This window comes from Rhinopithecus roxellana, chromosome 11 (assembly GCF_007565055.1).
Source record: "Rhinopithecus roxellana isolate Shanxi Qingling chromosome 11, ASM756505v1, whole genome shotgun sequence".
Lineage (NCBI taxonomy): Eukaryota > Metazoa > Chordata > Mammalia > Primates > Cercopithecidae > Rhinopithecus > Rhinopithecus roxellana.
This window is the reverse complement of record NC_044559.1, coordinates 12,602,299-12,620,672: the sequence shown is the minus strand read 5'-3', so window position 1 is coordinate 12,620,672 and position 18,374 is coordinate 12,602,299. Positions and strand designations below refer to the sequence as shown.

At 54.8% G+C, this 18,374-nt stretch overlaps 1 protein-coding gene across 11 annotated transcripts in view; it reads left to right on the top strand.

Annotated features, from left to right (window-relative positions):
- ZMIZ1 (zinc finger MIZ-type containing 1) overlaps positions 1 to 18,374 on the top strand; it is a 241,568-nt gene that overhangs the window by 205,050 nt on the left and 18,144 nt on the right. For 10 of the 11 annotated variants that reach the window (XM_030940491.1, XM_030940489.1, XM_030940487.1 and 7 more), the window contains 5 exons: positions 1,825 to 1,969; positions 12,788 to 12,902; positions 13,972 to 14,189; positions 15,146 to 15,344; positions 16,312 to 16,602. In XM_030940491.1, coding sequence (XP_030796351.1) covers positions 1,825 to 1,969; positions 12,788 to 12,902; positions 13,972 to 14,189; positions 15,146 to 15,344; positions 16,312 to 16,602 — 968 coding nt within the window. The remainder of the gene's footprint in view (positions 1 to 1,824; positions 1,970 to 12,787; positions 12,903 to 13,971; positions 14,190 to 15,145; positions 15,345 to 16,311; positions 16,603 to 18,374) is intronic. The other variant, XM_030940490.1, reaches the window with a different exon arrangement.

The following is an 18,374-nucleotide window of genomic DNA, read 5'->3' as shown; positions in this document are numbered from 1 at the left end:
CTTAGCTCATCCACCAGGCCCCCTCCTGGAGGGAGAAACAGGGGCCCTCTTGGGGACCACGGCCCCTGCTTGCCTTCTTGGTTGAGCATCTTTGTGTATCACACAAGCCAAGCAGATGGAGCAAGCAGCCTTGATGACTTTTCAGGGCTTTGGGCTGACGGGAACCCTGTCCAGGATCTGGGCGCTTGGGATGGCAGCCTGCCCAGCCATTCCCAGTCATTGTGCATATGGGTGTCTTCCGCCAGTGCCTGCCGAACATGGTGGCGTCGAAGAGGCCTGAGGGGTTCCTTGAGTCTGAGGGGCTGGGGGGCTGTGAACACCTAGGATTTTGCCTTCTGAAGGCTTTCACCTCCTCCCCACCTTCTGATCTGGTCTCAGGCTCTACCACCAGGGCGTGGGGCCAGGGGCAGGAGCACTGTCTCTGTCCCTGCCAACTCTGGCTGTGGTTACTGTGAGTAGCTTTGCCTGACTGGGCCCCCGTCTACTCGTCTGTAGAATGAGGATAATAATAGCTAATGATGTCCTAGATGGTCGAGAAAAAAAAGAATGCAGAAGCACATTGTGCAGCGTCCAGATGGGAGACCCTTGAAATGTGGAGTCGGCTTTGCACCCAGCCAAGTGGCTGAGCAGTTGTGATTCAAAAGATGCCTGGCCACTCTTGCCCATCGACTACTTCCGTAATGCTCAGGTCACTCCCAGCAGGAGTAGGGCATCAGCTGAGGTGTGGCCACCCTTTGTCCAGCAGTTCCACAGACCCAGCAGGCCCCCGTCTGTCCCTCCCTGCAGCCTGGGAGGAAGGCAGGGCACGAGGCATTACTCCTTTTTACCTCTAAGCAAACTGAGGCCCAGAGTCTGTGGGCTCCTGGAGTCCACACCACAGCAAGATGGTGACTGAGCACAGCCAGTTCCCCCAGCCCTCAGCTTCGTCATGTACTTCAGGAGGACAGGCCAGCTGAGACACGCTGGACAGCCCAGGCTGAGACACGCTGGCCTGGGGGGCACTTTTGGCTCCTGTGGTCACATGGGGACAGTGAACAGTGAAAGAAAATGGCAGTTTTCCACAGTCCCCAGTTCATGTGGGGCTCTCTCATCCCGGATGTGAATGACTGCTCCATTCTCCTGCCTTGGGCACCCCTGGCTGCCTCCTGCTTGGCCCCCCACCACCCTGGCTACCCTCTGCTCTGGACATCCTTTGTCTTCCTAGGCGTTTGTGCCCGGCAGAGCAGGGACCAGCCGTGGGTGTGACCAGAAGGGGTGTGCTAGGGGGCCAGTTTCTGGGCAGAAGTTTCAGGGATAGCTCTACAGACACTCCTAGGTTATCAGCAGATTCCAAGATTTTGTTCAAACCTTGTGATTTTTGAGCCCAGCATGGGGAGAAGCCACACTTTGCCTCTGATCACATTGTGAGGGGGTGGGCTTCCCTGAGGGACCTGGGGTGGCAGGCAGCTGCTAAGCTTGCGCTATCTCAAGGTCCATGTCAGGCCCCCTCACTCCTCCAGTTTCCTCTTGGCACCATCTCTGCCATCCTTCCCATCATCCTGACTCTCCCCGTCTTTGCTGCCTCGGACCACTACTTCCCGCATGCAGGCCATTCTGACCTCCTCTTCACGACAGAGGCTTTTGTATCCTCCTTCAAGGGTGTCAGTCCCATTTTACAGTTGAGAGCACTGAGGCCTCCCAAGAAGGCTAAGTCTTCTGGTGTCACACGAATCTGGGAGCAAAACCAGCATGGACAGCACCCAGTCTGGGGAGGGTGGGAGAGGCGTCTTGGTGTGGCAGGGCGTGATGAACAAGCAGCCACTGACCATCCTGTCCTTCCTGCAGCCCTGTTGTCCTCCTGGTGTGAAGAGCTCGGCCGCCTGCTGCTGCTCCGACATCAGAAGAGCCGCCAGAGTGATCCCCCTGGGAAACTCCCCATGCAGCCCCCCCTCAGCTCCATGAGCTCCATGAAACCCACTCTGTCACACAGGTAAGTGGGTGGGTGCCATGGGGGCAGGCGCTGAGCAGACACTCTCTGGTCTCAGATCTCCTTGGACGTGTCCCTGGGGTGGGGGCCTCTGTGCAGCCATGAGAATGTTGCATTTTCTAAGGTGCAGTTGTTTTTTCACATCTTCATGGGTGAGCCCTGTTTCCCCCTCTCAAACAGGTTGAGAGCACTGAGTTTGTCACTTTGGTGGAGGCTGTTTTTCTTCCGATTCTAGGCTTCCGGCAGAAGGTTAGAAATTCTGAGCTCAGCACCTTACCTCTTTCTTGACCAGGGTATTGGGCAACCCCAGAGAAACCAGGGGCTGGCAGGGGTCTCAGGAAGGCCACGGGGCTGGTGATTCCAGCCAAGATGGGGACAGAGCCAGCCCAGGCCAGCCACCCTGAAGCCAAGTAAGACTGGGCTGGGTCCACCAGAAGCCCAGGGTCACAGCCAGGCATGGGTTTGCTGGAGGCTGACAGCACCAAGGGATTGTCCAGTCTACCTGTGCCAGCCTCAGAAGGAGACGTGGCTAGGACTGGCAATTCCCCCGGTTAATTATCTTTCGAGTCCCTTGCTGAGCTGGGGATGCTCTCTGAGCGCTCTGCAGTCTGACCCTGCAACAACAGGGCCTGTCATGCTGTCTACTCTCCCCTGTGTGTGTCCCCGCTAATGATCAGGAGGGGCATTTGCAGTCAGAGCTCGGCTCTCATTATCCAGCCTGACTGAGGGACCTGCAGCCCAGAGCACACTGCAGGCAGACCTGGGTCGCACCATCGAGGCGCTGCTGGGAGTTCGAGTGTCAGCTACGCTTTATAAATCGAATTACAGGCTTGTTGACTTTTTGAGCTGGAAAGGACCTTCGCGCTCATGTCCAGTGCCCTCCCTGGGCCTGATTGCCCCTGACATGTGGTTGCCTGCCTTGGTCATAAGCCCTTTGTACCACAGCAAGCCCGCCACCACCCAAGGGCACTACCTCCTCAGACCCTGGGTCTGGCTGCTGAGCAGCTCCAAGCTTCTCTTCTGTAGCAGTGTTCCTTAGTGCATTTACACAGGGTAATTTTTCTTTTATTATTATTATTTTTTTTTTTTTAGACAAGATCTGGTTCTGTCGCCCAGGCTATAGGACAGCCACGCAATCCCGGCTCACTGCAACCTCCGCCGCCAGGCTCAAGTGATCCTCCCACCTCAGCCTTCCAAGTAGCTATTAACCACCACCCATGACTAATTTTTTGTATTTTTAGTAGAGACAGCATTGCCCAGGCTGGTCTCGAACTCCTAAGCTCAAGCAGTCCACCTGCCTCAGCCTCCCAAAGTGCTGGGATTATAGGCATGAGCTACCATGCCGGCCTATTATTATTTTTAAAAGACAGGGTCTCACCCTGTTGGACAGGCTGGAATGCAGTGGCACTATCATAGCTCACTGCAACCTCAACCTCCTTGGCTCAAGCGATCTTCCCACCTCAGTATCCTGAGTAGCTGGAAGCGTAGCCATGGCGCCACTACCCCTGGCTATTTCTTTTTAGTTTTGTGGAGATAGGGTCTCACTATGTTGCCCAGGCTGGTTTCGAACTCCTGGGCTCAAACATTCCTACCACCTTGGCCTCCCAACGTGCTGTGATTACAGGCGTGCACCACTGCACCTGTCTGACACAGGGTAATTTTTCAACGTGCAGGACTTTGCAGGGCATTTAGCATCTTGGTCCCTACCTGCTCTGTTCTTTTTTTTTTTTTTTTTTTAAATGCCCACGCTTGGTTAATCCCACTCCATTCTTCTGATGACTGCCCTCTTCCCCTAAGCATTATCACAACAAAAGTACCCTCCCACATTTGAGGGGAGTCGTACCTTTGGTTAAGGACCGCTGCTCTAGAGAGACAAAACCTGCCTCCACCTCCCTCTGTGTACCCTTTGCTAAAAGCCACAGTTTGTCTTCATCTGAACCAAGCCCCTGAATACAGGCTGCAGCTGCATTTCACTTAAGCAGCATATCTTGCAGTTGCCCTCGGGAAGCTTTACCTTAATAATTCTAGCCCAGCTGTCCATCCCTCCAGAATTATCCTCCTCTCATCGTCCCACGTGTCACGACCTTCCCAAGCTTCTCTCCTCCAAGTTATTTTAGTAAAGTTGTTGCTGATGGAGGGCCAGAACCCTGCAGCTCCCCACTAGGGACCAGCCTCAGACCTGCTTGACCGTGATTGTTTAGGTCACAGAGTGCCACAAATCTGGATCTCGGCCAGCCCTTTGCCAGCTCAGTTGAGCTAAGGCATGAGGTTGTTCAGTCCCGGGGTTAAACAGAGATGAGGTATTTCTGTGCTCGAGGAGCGGCCTCAAGCTAGTTGGGGAAATAAGACTCATTGGGGCCACACTGGAATCTGGCAGAGCAGGGCAGGGCTAGGGTTCATTGATAGGCAGACTGGGCTTTGGGGTTCAGATGGAGGAAGATGGACAGGGCTGACTGTCAGGAGGCTGCCCAGAGGATGGGAGTCTTGACCTTGAAGGACTTGGGCTGGGAGGGGTAGGTGCATGTTATGAATTCAAGCTGGCTTTCCCAAGAAATGTTATGGGCCAGAGTGCCACTGGCCAGCACCCAGTGCCCTGCTACCTCCACCATCATGGCCTCAGCTCTTTGTAAGTCTAATAGAAGCACCAAGATTGCAAAGCCAGTGGTCTTAAGAGCTTGAAGACCAGGCTGGCACTTACTCTTTGGGCCTTAAGTGGTCTGTCGGAGAAAGGAAAGCCGTGTGGGCTGGAAGACTCATTGAATACTGGTGGCTAACCAGTTAGTTCTGTGGAGCGTGGCTTCCTCGTGGGAGCACAGGGAGGTGGGAGGCCTGCTAGACAATATCCTGCACTTTGAATGGCAGAACTGGAAGGAAATCTGGGCCCAGAGTGGGAAAGTGACTTGCCCCAGAACACACAGCCAGTAAAGGGCAGAGGAAGACATTAAACAGCGCACAGGGCTCTGCTGTTTAGCTAGTCCTTCAGGATCAACGAGGTGGTATCTAGTTGTTAACCTGATTTGGAGGGTCTTTTTGGAAGAGGGTCATCGGTTCTGATCCACAGCTTACCTGTTTCCCAGTGTATAGCCCGTCTTCCTTCTCCAAGCCCCAGGCTATTCCGAGGACACGTTGCGGTTGGGCAGTTGAAAATTACACAGTCTCTCCTTGCCACCTTTATGAATTTCACAAAGGATAAATCCCTCATTTCCAGGAAAACTGCAATGGGGTTCATCACCTCATAAGTCCTCAATGCAATTTCCCAAACAAGACAGAAAGAAAATGGAAAAGAAAACTGAGCGCTTTCACAATTAACAAACTGTTTTAGTCCGTCATCCTCCATAATTTTATTGAATGACTTGGAGGCAGGAAGCTCCTTTTGCCTTTTCATTAAGGAGACATTGAACCGGAGGTGAGCTTGGGTGCACTGGGACAGTTGAGATTCAATGCCCGCAGGTATCTGGCTGTTTGAAGGCTCTGGGTCCTTGTCTGAAGGCTCTGAGGACAAACAAATGGGAGAGGATGAGGGAGCCTGAAGCCTGGGTACTTGCAGTCCCGCCCCGCCTCGAGGGACGGCAGATGCCTAGAGGGTCCCTGGTGACTGTCATATTTGGAGAGCTCAGGTGTCACAGTCATGTCTGCTGCAGGCTGCAGAGCTTTGGTACTGCGGCATGAGGCTACGAGTCAGGGCCTGCGTTCTTCCACACAAATGCTGTGCCTCCCAGCAAGACCCTTGACCTCTTGGCCTCGTGGTTCCCTGCTGGTGGGGGACATGGTGCCGCATGAGCAGGATGTCAGGAAAGGGTCAGGCTGCCGTCGCCCCGCAGCCATTTCTGAGGGTAAGGGTGGTGACGAGGAATACTAATTATCCTCAGTCTGTGGACGTCTATAGGCTCATTCTGTTTTGTCCTGATCACTGGCTGCAGTGGGGCTGCCATCTATATTCACAGATGTCCAGGATACTATACAAGAGAAGGCGGCCAGAGAGGCCTGGCAAGGTCCAGGACCAGCGCCTGGGCAAGTAGGACACCTTCCAAGTCCCTGCAGTGACCTGGACTTGAAGCCAATGAAGTCTTTCTGCCTCCTTCTTCCAGATTTTTAATGAGTGGTTAAAAAAACCATTTGTGATTAGCACATTGTCCTTATGCAAATCAGTGTTGCAAAGGTAATTAAGGGCCTAATAAATCTTGTTTATGCTGTTAATTTGATTACAATCAAAACTCGCTAGGGCTGGGGAAGCCTCCAAGATCCAGAGGTGCAGGTGCCATCCTTCTCCTTCTAGGTGCGGGATTTACGAACCCCAACGGAGAGGCTTCTGGGCGGGAGGACCCCTGGCTTCCCCTGGGTATAGCAGATGGGGAACAGGCCCTGGAGCCAGGCTGCCGGGCCTTGAGTTTCAACTGGGCCATATTCTAGCTGGGTAACTGGCCAGTTACCCTCCTTGTGCCTCGGTTTCCTTATCTGTAGAAGGGGAGTGATAACAGTGGCAGGAGCCTGGCACACTGGTAGCCCATGGACCGGTCCTAGTTCCCCTGATCCTCAGCTGGGTGCCATCAAACTCTTAGGTGCTTATTCATGGCCAAACAAGAAAGAAGGTGTCAGTCAAAACCAGCCACGTCACACCATCTCCACAGCTGTCATTTTTAGCTCGTTTTTGCATAGCTTCACCAAAGCTCAGTTTATGTTAGGCCCTTCTTGCCCCAAGAACGTTTTACAAACAAAACACAAGGAAAGGGGAGAATCAAAAGACCCATAAATCCCTGCACCGTCGGTTCCAGATGGCCAAGACGCAAGGGATTTTTTCCTTTCCTCCTTCCTACTGAAAAATTTTAACACCATCTAATATGCAGTTAGTTGCACAAGTTCGTCTCTAAGTTTCACCGCAGGGAGGGAAGGAAGTAGGCCCCAGTAATTGTGATGATGGAGAGCACTGTTAATGGTTCCCCTAAATTAAAGAGGGTGGGAGCTTCAGCTCCTCACTGGCTTGGCATTTCATTAGCAGTAACACTACAGCCTTGCATGGAGACGGGACCAATATGGCTGGATCAGGGAAATTAATTAGGGTCTGACAATACCCTTAATGGGAATTGGTTATTTCTCCCAAATAAAGCAGCTATTACAAGTGCAAGGGAAGAAATAACTCAGCCCTCCCCCCGCTTTCCTTCCATGAATGTGTGTGTAGATGCTGCCACAGCGGGCGCGCAGGAGCCAGGAATCATCACTGCCTTATCCCAGGCCTTGCTCATTTTCTCACATTCAGCAAAACCTCCATCAGTGCCTGTGGAGCTGGCACAGGACATGTAAACTGTCTACTGTGACTGCAGTGCAGAGAGCTCTCTATAAAATACGTGAAAAAAGTGCTGAGGGAACAGAGGAAAGTGTCCTTGGTTCTGCTTAGGAAAGTCCTTAAAGGGAGTATGCAGGCTGGGCTTTGAAGTATGGATAAAAGTTTGCTGGCTGGAGAAGGGAAGGCAGAAGAAAAATGAAGAAAGTCTTACAGGCTTGAGAAACACATTTTTTTCTAGTTGACAGGAATGAAAACGGCTCCTCCCTTTGGTAGCATATTTGAAAAATTCCTAAGTCAGCTTCATAGTATCCTGAAGTAAACAGGGGTAGCTATACTATGGCTGGTTGGAGGACTGGAGAGAAAGGTGTAAGTGCAGTTGAGCAGGGTCTTTCTACCAGGTTCTGTGCTAAACTTTACTTTTTTCTCATGTATTTTAGGAAAGTGTTAGTCCTACTTTACAGATGAGAAGGTTGAAGCTGACTGAAAGTAACATGTCGAAGGTCACAGAAAGCTTCAGTGGCAGAGCCAGGGTTTGACCCCAAAGACTCTAACTCCAGAGCCCACAAAGGGAACCTCTTTCTTGCTGGGCTTCCCTCTGTCAGTTGAATATTAACCTCAAAAAGGGGTCCCTGAATCTTTGCCAACGTGGCCAGTCCAAGCTAAAGCAGATGATTTAGTGTATAAAGAAGTTCTTTCCTGGAAGACTATTTGGATTTTCTCTGCAGCTGGCCTTTGAGGCCCTTCTTTACATCTCCCCTGTCCCTTCATGCTAGGCAACTTCCCCAAGAACCCCCAGAAAGATGCAGCCCATCTTGGAATTCTTGTGGCTTCTAGGTGGCCTCTACAGTGTGCTCCCTTGCCTCATGGCCATCTCTGGACAGGGAGCGCTGCCTTGCTGGATCCTAAGTTCTTAAGACGGTGATGAGCCTGATATGGTCTGGTGACCCGGCGACCTCACCCTTGACTGGCTCTGCTACCTCTGTGAGCTCCAGCTTCTAAGATGGGCACCTGTTGGGCCCACTTAATGGGGCACTGGATGAGTTCTTAGGTGAAGGCCACTTCACAAAATTCCTTGCATCTAAAAGTCACTCAGTAAATCAGAACAACAGTAACAGCGGCAGCCAGCAGTTTCAGGGTGTCCAAGGTGTGCAGGACTCTGGGCCTCATATGTGTTAGGCACTTACACTTAACCCTCATGGCAGCCTTCGAAGGGAGGGGCTGAATCAGCCCCATTTCACAGATGAGGTTGCTGAGGCATACAGAGAGTGAGCAGTGGGTTCATCGCTTCCCTCTGTGTCCTTCTCTCACTTCCTGGGCCTCAGTGGCCATGTGGTCACAGACACACCGTGAAGGTGGTCAGTGGTCAGGCTTAACGAAATGGACATATTCATTTTCAGCATCCCTCCAAGGGTGAATGCAGAGAGGTGGTTTCTCTCTGGCACATTTTTTTGTTTAGCAAAGGCTTCCTGAGCCCTGTTGGTGTGTGAAGACATCATGCTGGGCCCAGGGAGCCCAAGAAATCAGTGACAGCTCCTGAGGCAGAAGGGAGAAGGCAGAGGGTTCTCACTCCTGCCAGGAATGCGAAGAGCCAGTGGAGTTCACTACCTTGTGCAAGGGCTTCCCGGAGGAGGTGGCCTTTGGAAGAGCCTGGAAAGGATGAATGGCATTTTCAAGGTGGGATGGAACTTGCCAGCCTGAGAAGAGGCACAGAGGCCCCAGCATTAGGGAGCACTTGGCAAGCTGAACCGTTGCTGCTGACATTGCAGGTGGCTTCTGGCCTTGGTGCTTCTGTGGGTGAAGCAGGATTGTTGGGGCAGTTTTGGCTGGACAGGACTGTGACTGGGAGCAGCTTGTGGTGGGATACCGGGCAGGCCATGCTGGATTAGGGTTGTACAGAGTAGGGCAGAATTATTAAAAAATGCCAAGCACTTGTGACCAGGCCAAGCATGTCTGCAGGTTAAACTGTGCTCGTTGGAGAGAAGAAGGGCTCTCAGGCACCCTGCAGACCCTCCTCGCATCCCAGCCAGGCCCTGCCTTTCTGATAGCAGCCCAGGGGTCTGGTTGGTCCTTCATCCTTGGGCATAGGGACCAGGCATTCCCCCAGTGGTGGTGTCTTGAGTGCAGGCAGTGGCGTCACATCAGCAGGGCTGCTGGGGGGGCCTGCGGGGGCGAGAGCCTTCTCTGTGACAGCAGGAGCCCGTCTCCCCCAGAATGAGATGAGTCACAGTCCCGTCGGTGCGGCTGCCACTTCTGCTTCTGCAGCAGGTGTGTGTGGAGGCAAGCTAGTCCTGAGACCGCCCCACACGCTGTGCCTGTCCCTTCCCCAGTGCACAGGCAGCATGCCAGCAGGGCCTCGCGTGTATGCACGGACGTGTCCTCCATACGCCTGTGTACATCTTTGCTCTGGGGCAGCAAACCTTTCAGCCAGGCAGTGGGATGCCCAGTTTGGGAACGTTGGTTAGCTTTGCTTCTCACCAAGTTTGGGGCAGAGGGGACGAAACAGGAAGGAGCTGGTTTCCGCCCACAAGACTCACCCACGGAGTGCAGGGCAGTTGGGAGCTTGTTCGTGGGCCTGTGTAGCGTCCCGGGCTGAGGTGGTAAGGCAGCGGTTGCCCACTCCCTGGCCTCAGACAGGGCCCTGCCGGCCCCGGGGGTTCCCACAGGGGTTCACTTCCTGAGCCTGGCCAGGCATGTTCTCAAAGGACAGCAACCTGGGTCTGAAGGCCATCAGCCTGGAGGGTTGGTAGGGACTTGTGGGGCACAAGTTCTGGGGAGAGAAGCCACTCAGGCTTGGGTTTTGTTCAGTTGCGGGAGACCCTCTGGTCATCCAGCACACCTAGGACATGGGTCTTGAGAGCAGCAGGTGTCCAGGGGATCTCCTCTTCATTTTGTACAAGCATAACCTGTAGATCCTCCCTGTGAGATTCTGGTATGCCAGTTCTGGAACCAGGTGGTGCTCTGGGTCCCTAGTGACCTCCCTGGGAGACAGAGGCTGTTCCAGCCCAGCCTTCCTGAGGAGCAGGTTCACTGCTGCTTTCCTGTGTTTCTCTGCACTGCCTACTCCCTCTGGGTTCCCAGTCTCCAATCCGCCACCTGCAGAGCAGAGTCTGTCACCGTCTGTCACCTTTGGCCCAGGCATCTGGATCTCCAATGAACCACCACTCCTCATCGTGCCTGGCCAATTGAGTGCCCTGAGTATAGCTCCTCTACTCCAAATGCGAGTCCTGCAGTTTCCTCGGAAATCACGAGCAGTGCTCAGTTGGGCAAGCCCTCTGACTGCATTCTCCTCTTTGAGCCACATCAGACTTAGGCTGCCGAACCTGTGTTCAGGCTTATTTGACCAAGATCCACGATAAATACACGTACGACACCTTGACCCAAGGTGCACATGTATTTGTGTATAAAACCAAGACGGAAGCTCAAGGACTAATATTCATCTTTATTGTGTGCTCATGCTCAATCACTTTCTATTTGATTCTTTTTTCTCCCCTGCTGGTTGGGTGTCATCACCTGCTTAGATTCCGTGACCCATAGTTGGAAAACACAGAGTAGAGTGGAGGTGTTGTCATCTGATGCCCATTTTACAGATGAGGAGATTGAGTGCAGAAACTTGCACCAGGGTCCTAAGCACAAAAGTCTATGCCGTCACAGAGCTGTTCTAGAGGCAGACAGACAGTAATCAAATAAATATATAATTAGGACAGTGGTGGAGTGCCATGACAGAAATTCCAGTACCAGGGTGAGCGGGCAGGCAGTGTCAGGTAGGAGTTGCTCTTTTATACGAGGAGGGTAGGGGAGGCCGCTCCAGCGATCTCAGACAGGAAGAAAGCGAGGGGCTGGCCAGGCTGAGAGATCTAGGGCAGAGGGTATCCAGGCAGGGGAGGGGCAAGTATGAGCAGACAGTGGCGTGGTCCTGCCCTCCAGGCTGGTCACCTCTGCAGGAGCCCGTCTGACTTGACCAGCATTGCCAAGAGCTCAGCTGGGCAAGGCGCAGAGCACGAGACTTGGCTGCCCTGATCTCTACTGCCTGCAAGTCATGCAGCTCTCTGCCTCCCTCTGGGAAGTCCTCCCCTCTGGGCTGGGCTCCTTGCATCCCCAGAGGTGCCTCCCCAACACCTCCATCCCCAGTTGCCCTGGCTGCTAGGGTTGGACTGGCCCCTCAGCTAGGGTACAAGTCTCCCAGGTGTGACTGAGAACCTTTGCCATCTGCTGTCTCCTGTGACTAAGACAGACACAAGCCAGACAGAGGCATGAGGCTGCTTCCTATTGCCCGTCCCTTCTCCCAGTTTCCTTCCCTAACACACATACACACACACATCCTGTGTGCCCTGGGTAGAGGCAGTGTCACAGCTGTGGGCACTTTGCTTTTCTGCTCCTCCTGCTTCCACATCTAGAATTCTGTGACTTGGTGAGAGGGTGGTGCCAGAGAGCCAGTGCTGGCTCTCATGGGAGAGGCAGCTTCATCCCCAGACTCCTGGGGGCTGGCACCCTGGCAGGTCTTCATGCCATGCCCTTCGCTGGGATCTGCTGACCTCATTCCTGTACACCCAAGTGGTTGGTAAGAAGCATCACTGGATACTCACTGTAGGCCTAAGCACAAGAGGTTAGGGCTGAAGCCTAACTCCTTGCTTCTGATGTCTGAGAGCTCCTTGGGGAGATGTACACAAATGTGGATACTGCTGGACCTGGTGAGGGGAGCAGGGGAAATATGGTCCTGGTTGGTAGAGAGGAGGCAGTGTTTAGGGGAAGAGGCAGCTCCACGAGAGGACAGAGCCAAAGCGGGGTGAGGGAATGGTGGGGTCTGCCAGAGGAGTAAGTCATTCTTAAGTGTGAGTTTGGACTCTGCCTTATAAACGCCAGAAGCCACCAAAGGTCTTTAATTGTGCCAGGCATCTTAGGTGTTTGAGGGAGATTAGCTCGGGAGGGATGTACACGAGAGATCAGGGAGGAGGCAGGAGAGGGTGTGTAGCAGGTAGGCCTGCATCCATGTTGCTGGGGGTTGGGAAGGAAGGGTGCTAGAAGAAAGCCTGCATTCCCATGACCCAGGCAGCCAGGCTGCTGTGAAGGGCTGGGAGGCAGAGGGAAGGGCTGACACCCTCAGACTCGGACCCTTCCAGCCTGCACTGAGAGGGACCGAGCAGTTCCAAGGGTAAGGTGGTTTTGGAGAGCCCAAGCTCTTCCTAAAGGGCCACACGGAGTCAGAGCCCCGGTGAAGGAGGAGCTCAGATTGGGCCTCAGGTCACACCACTTCATCGGTTACATGACCTGTGGACTCAGGGCTACGGGGAGACCCACAGCCATGGAAGTAGCTCTCTGCAGTGATCCGGGGAACGGTGGCCACTTCTGAACAGCCTGTCACCATGCAGGGCACACTGTTGTGCACTGGGCACTGAGACGGGCTTGGGGGTCCAGTACTGACTCAGATGGGGGTTACCTCGCACTGGCTGGGAGCTGTGGTCACTTGTTGGGGTGATGGGCATGGCCTGTCTTGAGTCTGTGCCTGCCAGGCCCTGAGGATCTCCCTCTGTCTCCCTCTGCAGTGATGGGTCGTTCCCCTATGACTCTGTCCCTTGGCAGCAGAACACCAACCAGCCTCCCGGCTCCCTCTCCGTGGTCACCACGGTTTGGGGAGTGACCAACACATCCCAGAGCCAGGTAAGAGCCTATACTGCCCTCAGCCACAGCTCCTTCTAGGTGGGAGTGTCCCTTGACCCCTGGAGCCATACCAACCCCCTTCGCCCTCCCAGGCCCTACCCTGCTGGGAAGACCAGCTTCCAGGGCACACCCAGCTGTGGACACGTCTCCACCCCTGGCAGGCTCTGTACCCACCTCAGGAGGGCAGCCTCCATGGACTGTCCCCATCCTAAGGCCTTTCTGGGGGAATGGCATTCAGCATACGGACAGCAAGGGGTTCTTCCCTAGCCCATTTGCTCTGGTAAACAGGAGAACTTCCTCTGTGTTGTTGGCCTCAGTGCTCCAAGGTCTGAGGTCTCTGACCCTGAATGTGTGGCCTGAGTTAGATTTCATCAAAATATTGTGCCTTGGACTTCTGACAACTCCCTACCCCCCATTGCCCTAGTCAAACCCACCTCCCTCTCATTCCTTCCTTTCTTCCACTCCTCTGCTGCCTAGTCAGGGGGTCTCCCCTCTGTCTGACCTCTGCTAGACTTAGCTGTGGCTACATGGAAGGCTCAGGGCTGCTTATCACCCTGGAGGGAGCCACTGGGCTGACCTGTTGTTGCCTGCTCCTGCTGCCCTCCAGAGCTAGCAGAGTGGGTTCCTCTTGGCCCTCACAGAGCAGCAGCCAGGGGCCTCGGGGCCCCTGTGTGACGAGACACTGGCATCCAGGCTCGTTTGTGGGGCAGTAGGCTGCATGGCCAGGGCTCTCCCCACGGGCCTCTGGCGCAGTAGCAGCCTCTCCTCCCTTCACGGGGCTGCCCAGCCCCTGGGGACCACTTGAGTTGGCTTTGTGGGGCTAGGTCATGCCCTCAGCTTGTTCCATCACACGGCTGACCTTCTCATCCCCCGCACCACCTGCCACCCAGGCGCGCCTGTTATCACCAGTACACTCTAGAGTAGTTCATCCACCCTCCATTTTTCTCCTCCTCCCTGTTGTCCTGCCTCCACTTTGTTCTTTCTCCCTTTCCCCTCTTCATTTATCCCCCTTCCTTTCCACACTACCTGGGGTAGCACCTTAGGTGACAACCACTTTCTCTGCCCACAGGTCCTTGGGAACCCTATGGCCAATGCCAACAACCCCATGAATCCAGGCGGCAACCCCATGGCGTCGGGCATGACCACCAGCAACCCCGGCCTCAACTCCCCGCAGTTTGCGGGGCAGCAGCAGCAGTTCTCAGCCAAGGCTGGCCCCGCTCAGCCCTACATCCAGCAGAGCATGTATGGCCGGCCCAACTACCCCGGCAGTGGGGGCTTTGGGGCCAGGTGAGCAGGGCTGACCCGTGGCAGAAGCCATGGACCCCGCCCCTCTCCCTCCTTTCAACGGGAAGGGTCCCACTTAAATCCCAGCTCCATGCTTTCTGCCCTGAGAAGTTATCCTCTGTTGTCCCATGAGTTGAAGGGGCTCAGTCATCCCTGGCTCGCAGGGCTGGACCGCAGATAAGGCGCTGCAGCAGCTGGGCTGTGATCTGACAGTCATCAGGCTCGTGGAAATAGAAGGGTGACATTCTTATTCCGCAAAACCTCAAAACGACCCTACTGATAAATAGGAAGATATTGAGAAAATCTGGACTGGGAAAGTCGAAGAGCAGGTATAGATGGGGTCCAGTTGCCCAAAGACAGTGAAACGGTCTGGGAAAATCTGCTCTGCCTTGCTGATTGGTGAAAGCAGAACTATGCAGACTGCGAGTCCCTTGGCTCGGGAGAAAGGGACAAGGACTCACAGGATTTGGAGCTCTGGGGAGGGGTGTGAGGCGAGCAGAGGCGCCCATTCTCCTCTTTCCGCCCCGCCCTGCCTAATACCCCCACCTTGGCCTCAACCCTCTCCAGCCCTGGCTGGGTTTCTCACCTGGGGTTGGCACAGTAGTATGACCTGGTGGTTAAACACAGGGATCAGAAACACCTGCAGCCGCAGCCACAGCTCTGCCATCAATGCTGGAGGGCCTTGGGCAAGTTGCTCAGGTGCTCTGAGACTCGGTGTCCTTCAGAAGATGGGCTCACCAGGGCCCGACAGCATGCAGTGAGGGTGCAGGCACCCCTGAGGGCTCCAGGAGCACATCAGTGTGGTCATTGCCAAGTGGCACAAATGAATGGCTGCCAATCCCAAGAGGCCCTCTAGATTCTGGGTACAGCTCCATTCTCTCCCTCCCAACCCACAGCTTGCTCTCAGTTCCCCTCAGATGCAGGCAGTACCTAAGTCTTCCACCCTTCTCTCCCTGCAGTTATCCTGGGGGTCCTAACGCCCCCGCAGGCATGGGCATCCCTCCACACACCAGGCCGCCTGCTGACTTCACTCAGCCCGCGGCAGCCGCCGCAGCAGCGGCAGTGGCCGCAGCAGCAGCCACAGCTACGGCCACAGCCACGGCCACTGTGGCAGCCCTGCAGGAGACACAGAACAAGGATATAAACCAGTATGGACCGGTAAGGGTTCCCACTAATCTCACCCAGCCAGCCAAGCAGACAGCCCTGGGAAAGCAGAGCTGGAGTGTCAGTGCTTATGGGGCCATGTATGCTGGGGGAGCTGACTGCATTAGGGTGGATTTGGGCTTCCATGGAAGCATGTGGAGGTCTGTGTTTAGAATGGGGCGTGTCCGTGTGCTTGGGTGTGGTGGGGTATCTGGGTGCTGGTGTTTGTGTGTTGGTGGCTTGTGTACTACTGCATATGGGGAAAAAGTTCCACATTGCTCTCTGGGCCCCCTACTCACCAAAGAGTGGGCTCAATGTCTAAAACTAGTCTTGTGACTGATCTGTCTCCTGGATTGCTTCTGAGACCAGTGCCCTTCTAGTCACCCTATCCATGGGTCTGCACAGGCCCCAGTGCTGCTCCCTGACCTTCTGAAGGATGGGTTGAGGGATGAGGAGAGGAGGAGCCGCCATAGGAATGCAGAACAGGAGGCGAGGAGGTGGGGACTGCAGGGCAGGGGGAACAGAAGTGGAAGCTGGGCTGAGGCCGACTTTGTGGATGGAGGGTGTGCCTTCACTGGCCCAGAACCAAGGGCAGGGCCAGGGCTTCCAGGAAAGGGGCTGCAGTCTCAGTCGGGCTCCTGCCTCCACCCTCATCTACCTCCACCCTCCCATACCCCTCCCTGTCCCTGCACCCTTTCCTGGTTTTCTGCCTGCCTCCCTCCCTGGAAATGCTGCCTGTGCATTGGAGTGACCGCCCCACCCCATCCCCTAACACCCCAGAGCTGCATCTCTCCTGTGCGGCTGCAGAGGGCAGCAGTGAGCCTGGGTGGACCCTGCTCCCCTAGGGCCTGGTTGGTCACCAGTCACTGCCGCACAGGACGGTGCCCCCTCCCCACCCCTCCACCTCCCCAACCCTTCCCTCCCTGCACTTTCAATGCATGTGGCATTTTATTCTTTTTTTTTTTTTCTTCTCCCGTTGAAGGTCTGTTCCTCTTTCCAGATGGGTCCCACCCAGGCGTATAACAGCCAATTCATGAACCAGCCCGGGCCACGGGGGCCTGCCTCCATGGGGGGCAGCATGAACCCCGCGAGCATGGCGGCTGGCATGACGCCCTCGGGGATGAGCGGCCCTCCCATGGGCATGAACCAGCCCCGGCCGCCCGGCATCAGCCCCTTTGGCACGCACGGGCAGCGGATGCCCCAGCAGACCTACCCAGGCCCCCGGCCCCAGTCCCTTCCTATTCAGAACATAAAGAGGCCATACCCTGGAGAGGTGAGTGCAGCAGTGGGAGGCCGGGAGGTGGGAGCTGGGACACCTGGGCTTGAAGATGTGGGCCGTGGGTATGGCCTTGGAAGGGGTGTGTCTTGGACTCCAGCACACTCGGACAAAGAGGCAGGGGCTTAGCGGTCAGGTGCTTCTGGGTTTGAGACCTGGTTCTACTGTTTCCCAACTGGAAGACCTCGAGCCAGTCACCCTGCCTCCTAGGGCTGCTTGAGGGACTTGAGGAGATGTCCATGAAGTGCTTGGCCCTGGGCTGGCCTATGCCGCCGCTCAGCAAGCAGCAGTTCCTCTTACTGTAGTGACTCTTGTCTTGGCTCAGCCACTAACTGGGTGACCTGGGTTTAGTTCCTCCTGCCCACATGAGGACTTCCCCAACTCCTCTCCAAGAAAGAGAGCTGAGACAAAATGCTTCCAGTCTATAAGGGCTGACCCGTCAGGGAAGTGGTTGGAAGGCAGGCAGCTGTTTCCAGTCTATAAGGACTGACCTGTCGGGGAAGTGACTAGGAGGCAGGCAGCTGTTTCCAGTCTATAAGGACTGACACGTCAGGGAAGCGACTGGAAGGCAGGCAGCTGTTTCCAGTCTATAAAAGGACTGACCCATCGGGGAAGTAACTGGAAGGCAGGCAGCGTGTTTCTTAGCTCTTGTTTCCATCCACACGTGGTCACTGTATAGGAAGTGGCACTGCCTCTTGGGCTGCACAGCCAGCTCAGCCAAGGTGTTGGGGAAGATTTAGGGAAGTAATATGCATACCTCCTGCCCTCTGGGAAGTGAGATTTTAGCAGGAAAGAAAAGTTTTGAGCCGAGACTCACCAGGGAATGAAGCGTAGCAGACTGCACAGAACTCAATGTGAGTCAGAGAAGGCAGGCTTCCTGGAGAGGGTGTCACAAGTGAACCCTCAGAAAACGATGCTGGCCAGAGAAAGACCATTGGCTCTTGGGTCCTGAGTTTGGGGGAGCCTCAAGCTATTGGCACCTCTCCTGGCACACAGCCCCCATGCGGTTTCTAGGCCTTTTCTCAGCCACCCTGTGCCCAAAATCCCGGTGTCCCTCTGGCTGTGCTGGGGGTGCATCTGTTAGCTGACAGCAAAGGCAGCAATCTCGGACAAGGCTTCAGCGGAATTCCTGGTCATTAGTGTCACCCCTGCACCTGCACTAGTGTCATGCTCATGGCTCTGCCTGCCTAAAGAGAGCACACCAAAGGCTCTCCGTATTTTTACTAAGTTAATCATCCTTTTCATAGAATGCTGCTGCTACCCAGCTACAGCACTGGGTAGTGACAGCCTGTGTGGCCCGATCCTGTCTGGGAAGACTGGCCTTCCTTCCCCTTGCCATGGCTTGCTCATACAGTATTTGAATTGTTGGAACCTTAGGACAGGGGTTGGGTCATCTGGTCCCACAGAGGACTCTCTTCTCTAGCTTGGTGGGCAGGTAGGCGGCAGGTAGGCACCAGCTACGTCTTCTGCACCTCCTGTGGTTGGTGCCTTACTGTCACCCAGAGCAGCCACCATGTTACAACAACATGAGTTGCAGATTCTTCCACACTGACACTCTCTGACATTTATACCCAAGTCCATCATTCATTTGTTGAGTAAGCATTGTGGGCATTTTGTCAGGCACTGGGGCACAGCCACCAGCAGGACCTCTAGGCAAGAGAGCCACTCAGATGGGGAAGAAGAAACCACTGACTCACAGGATGTCATGTGGCCCTGAGGGTCACCTGATTTTCCAGACAGGGAAGGTGGCTAGAGGGTGGTGGTGCTCT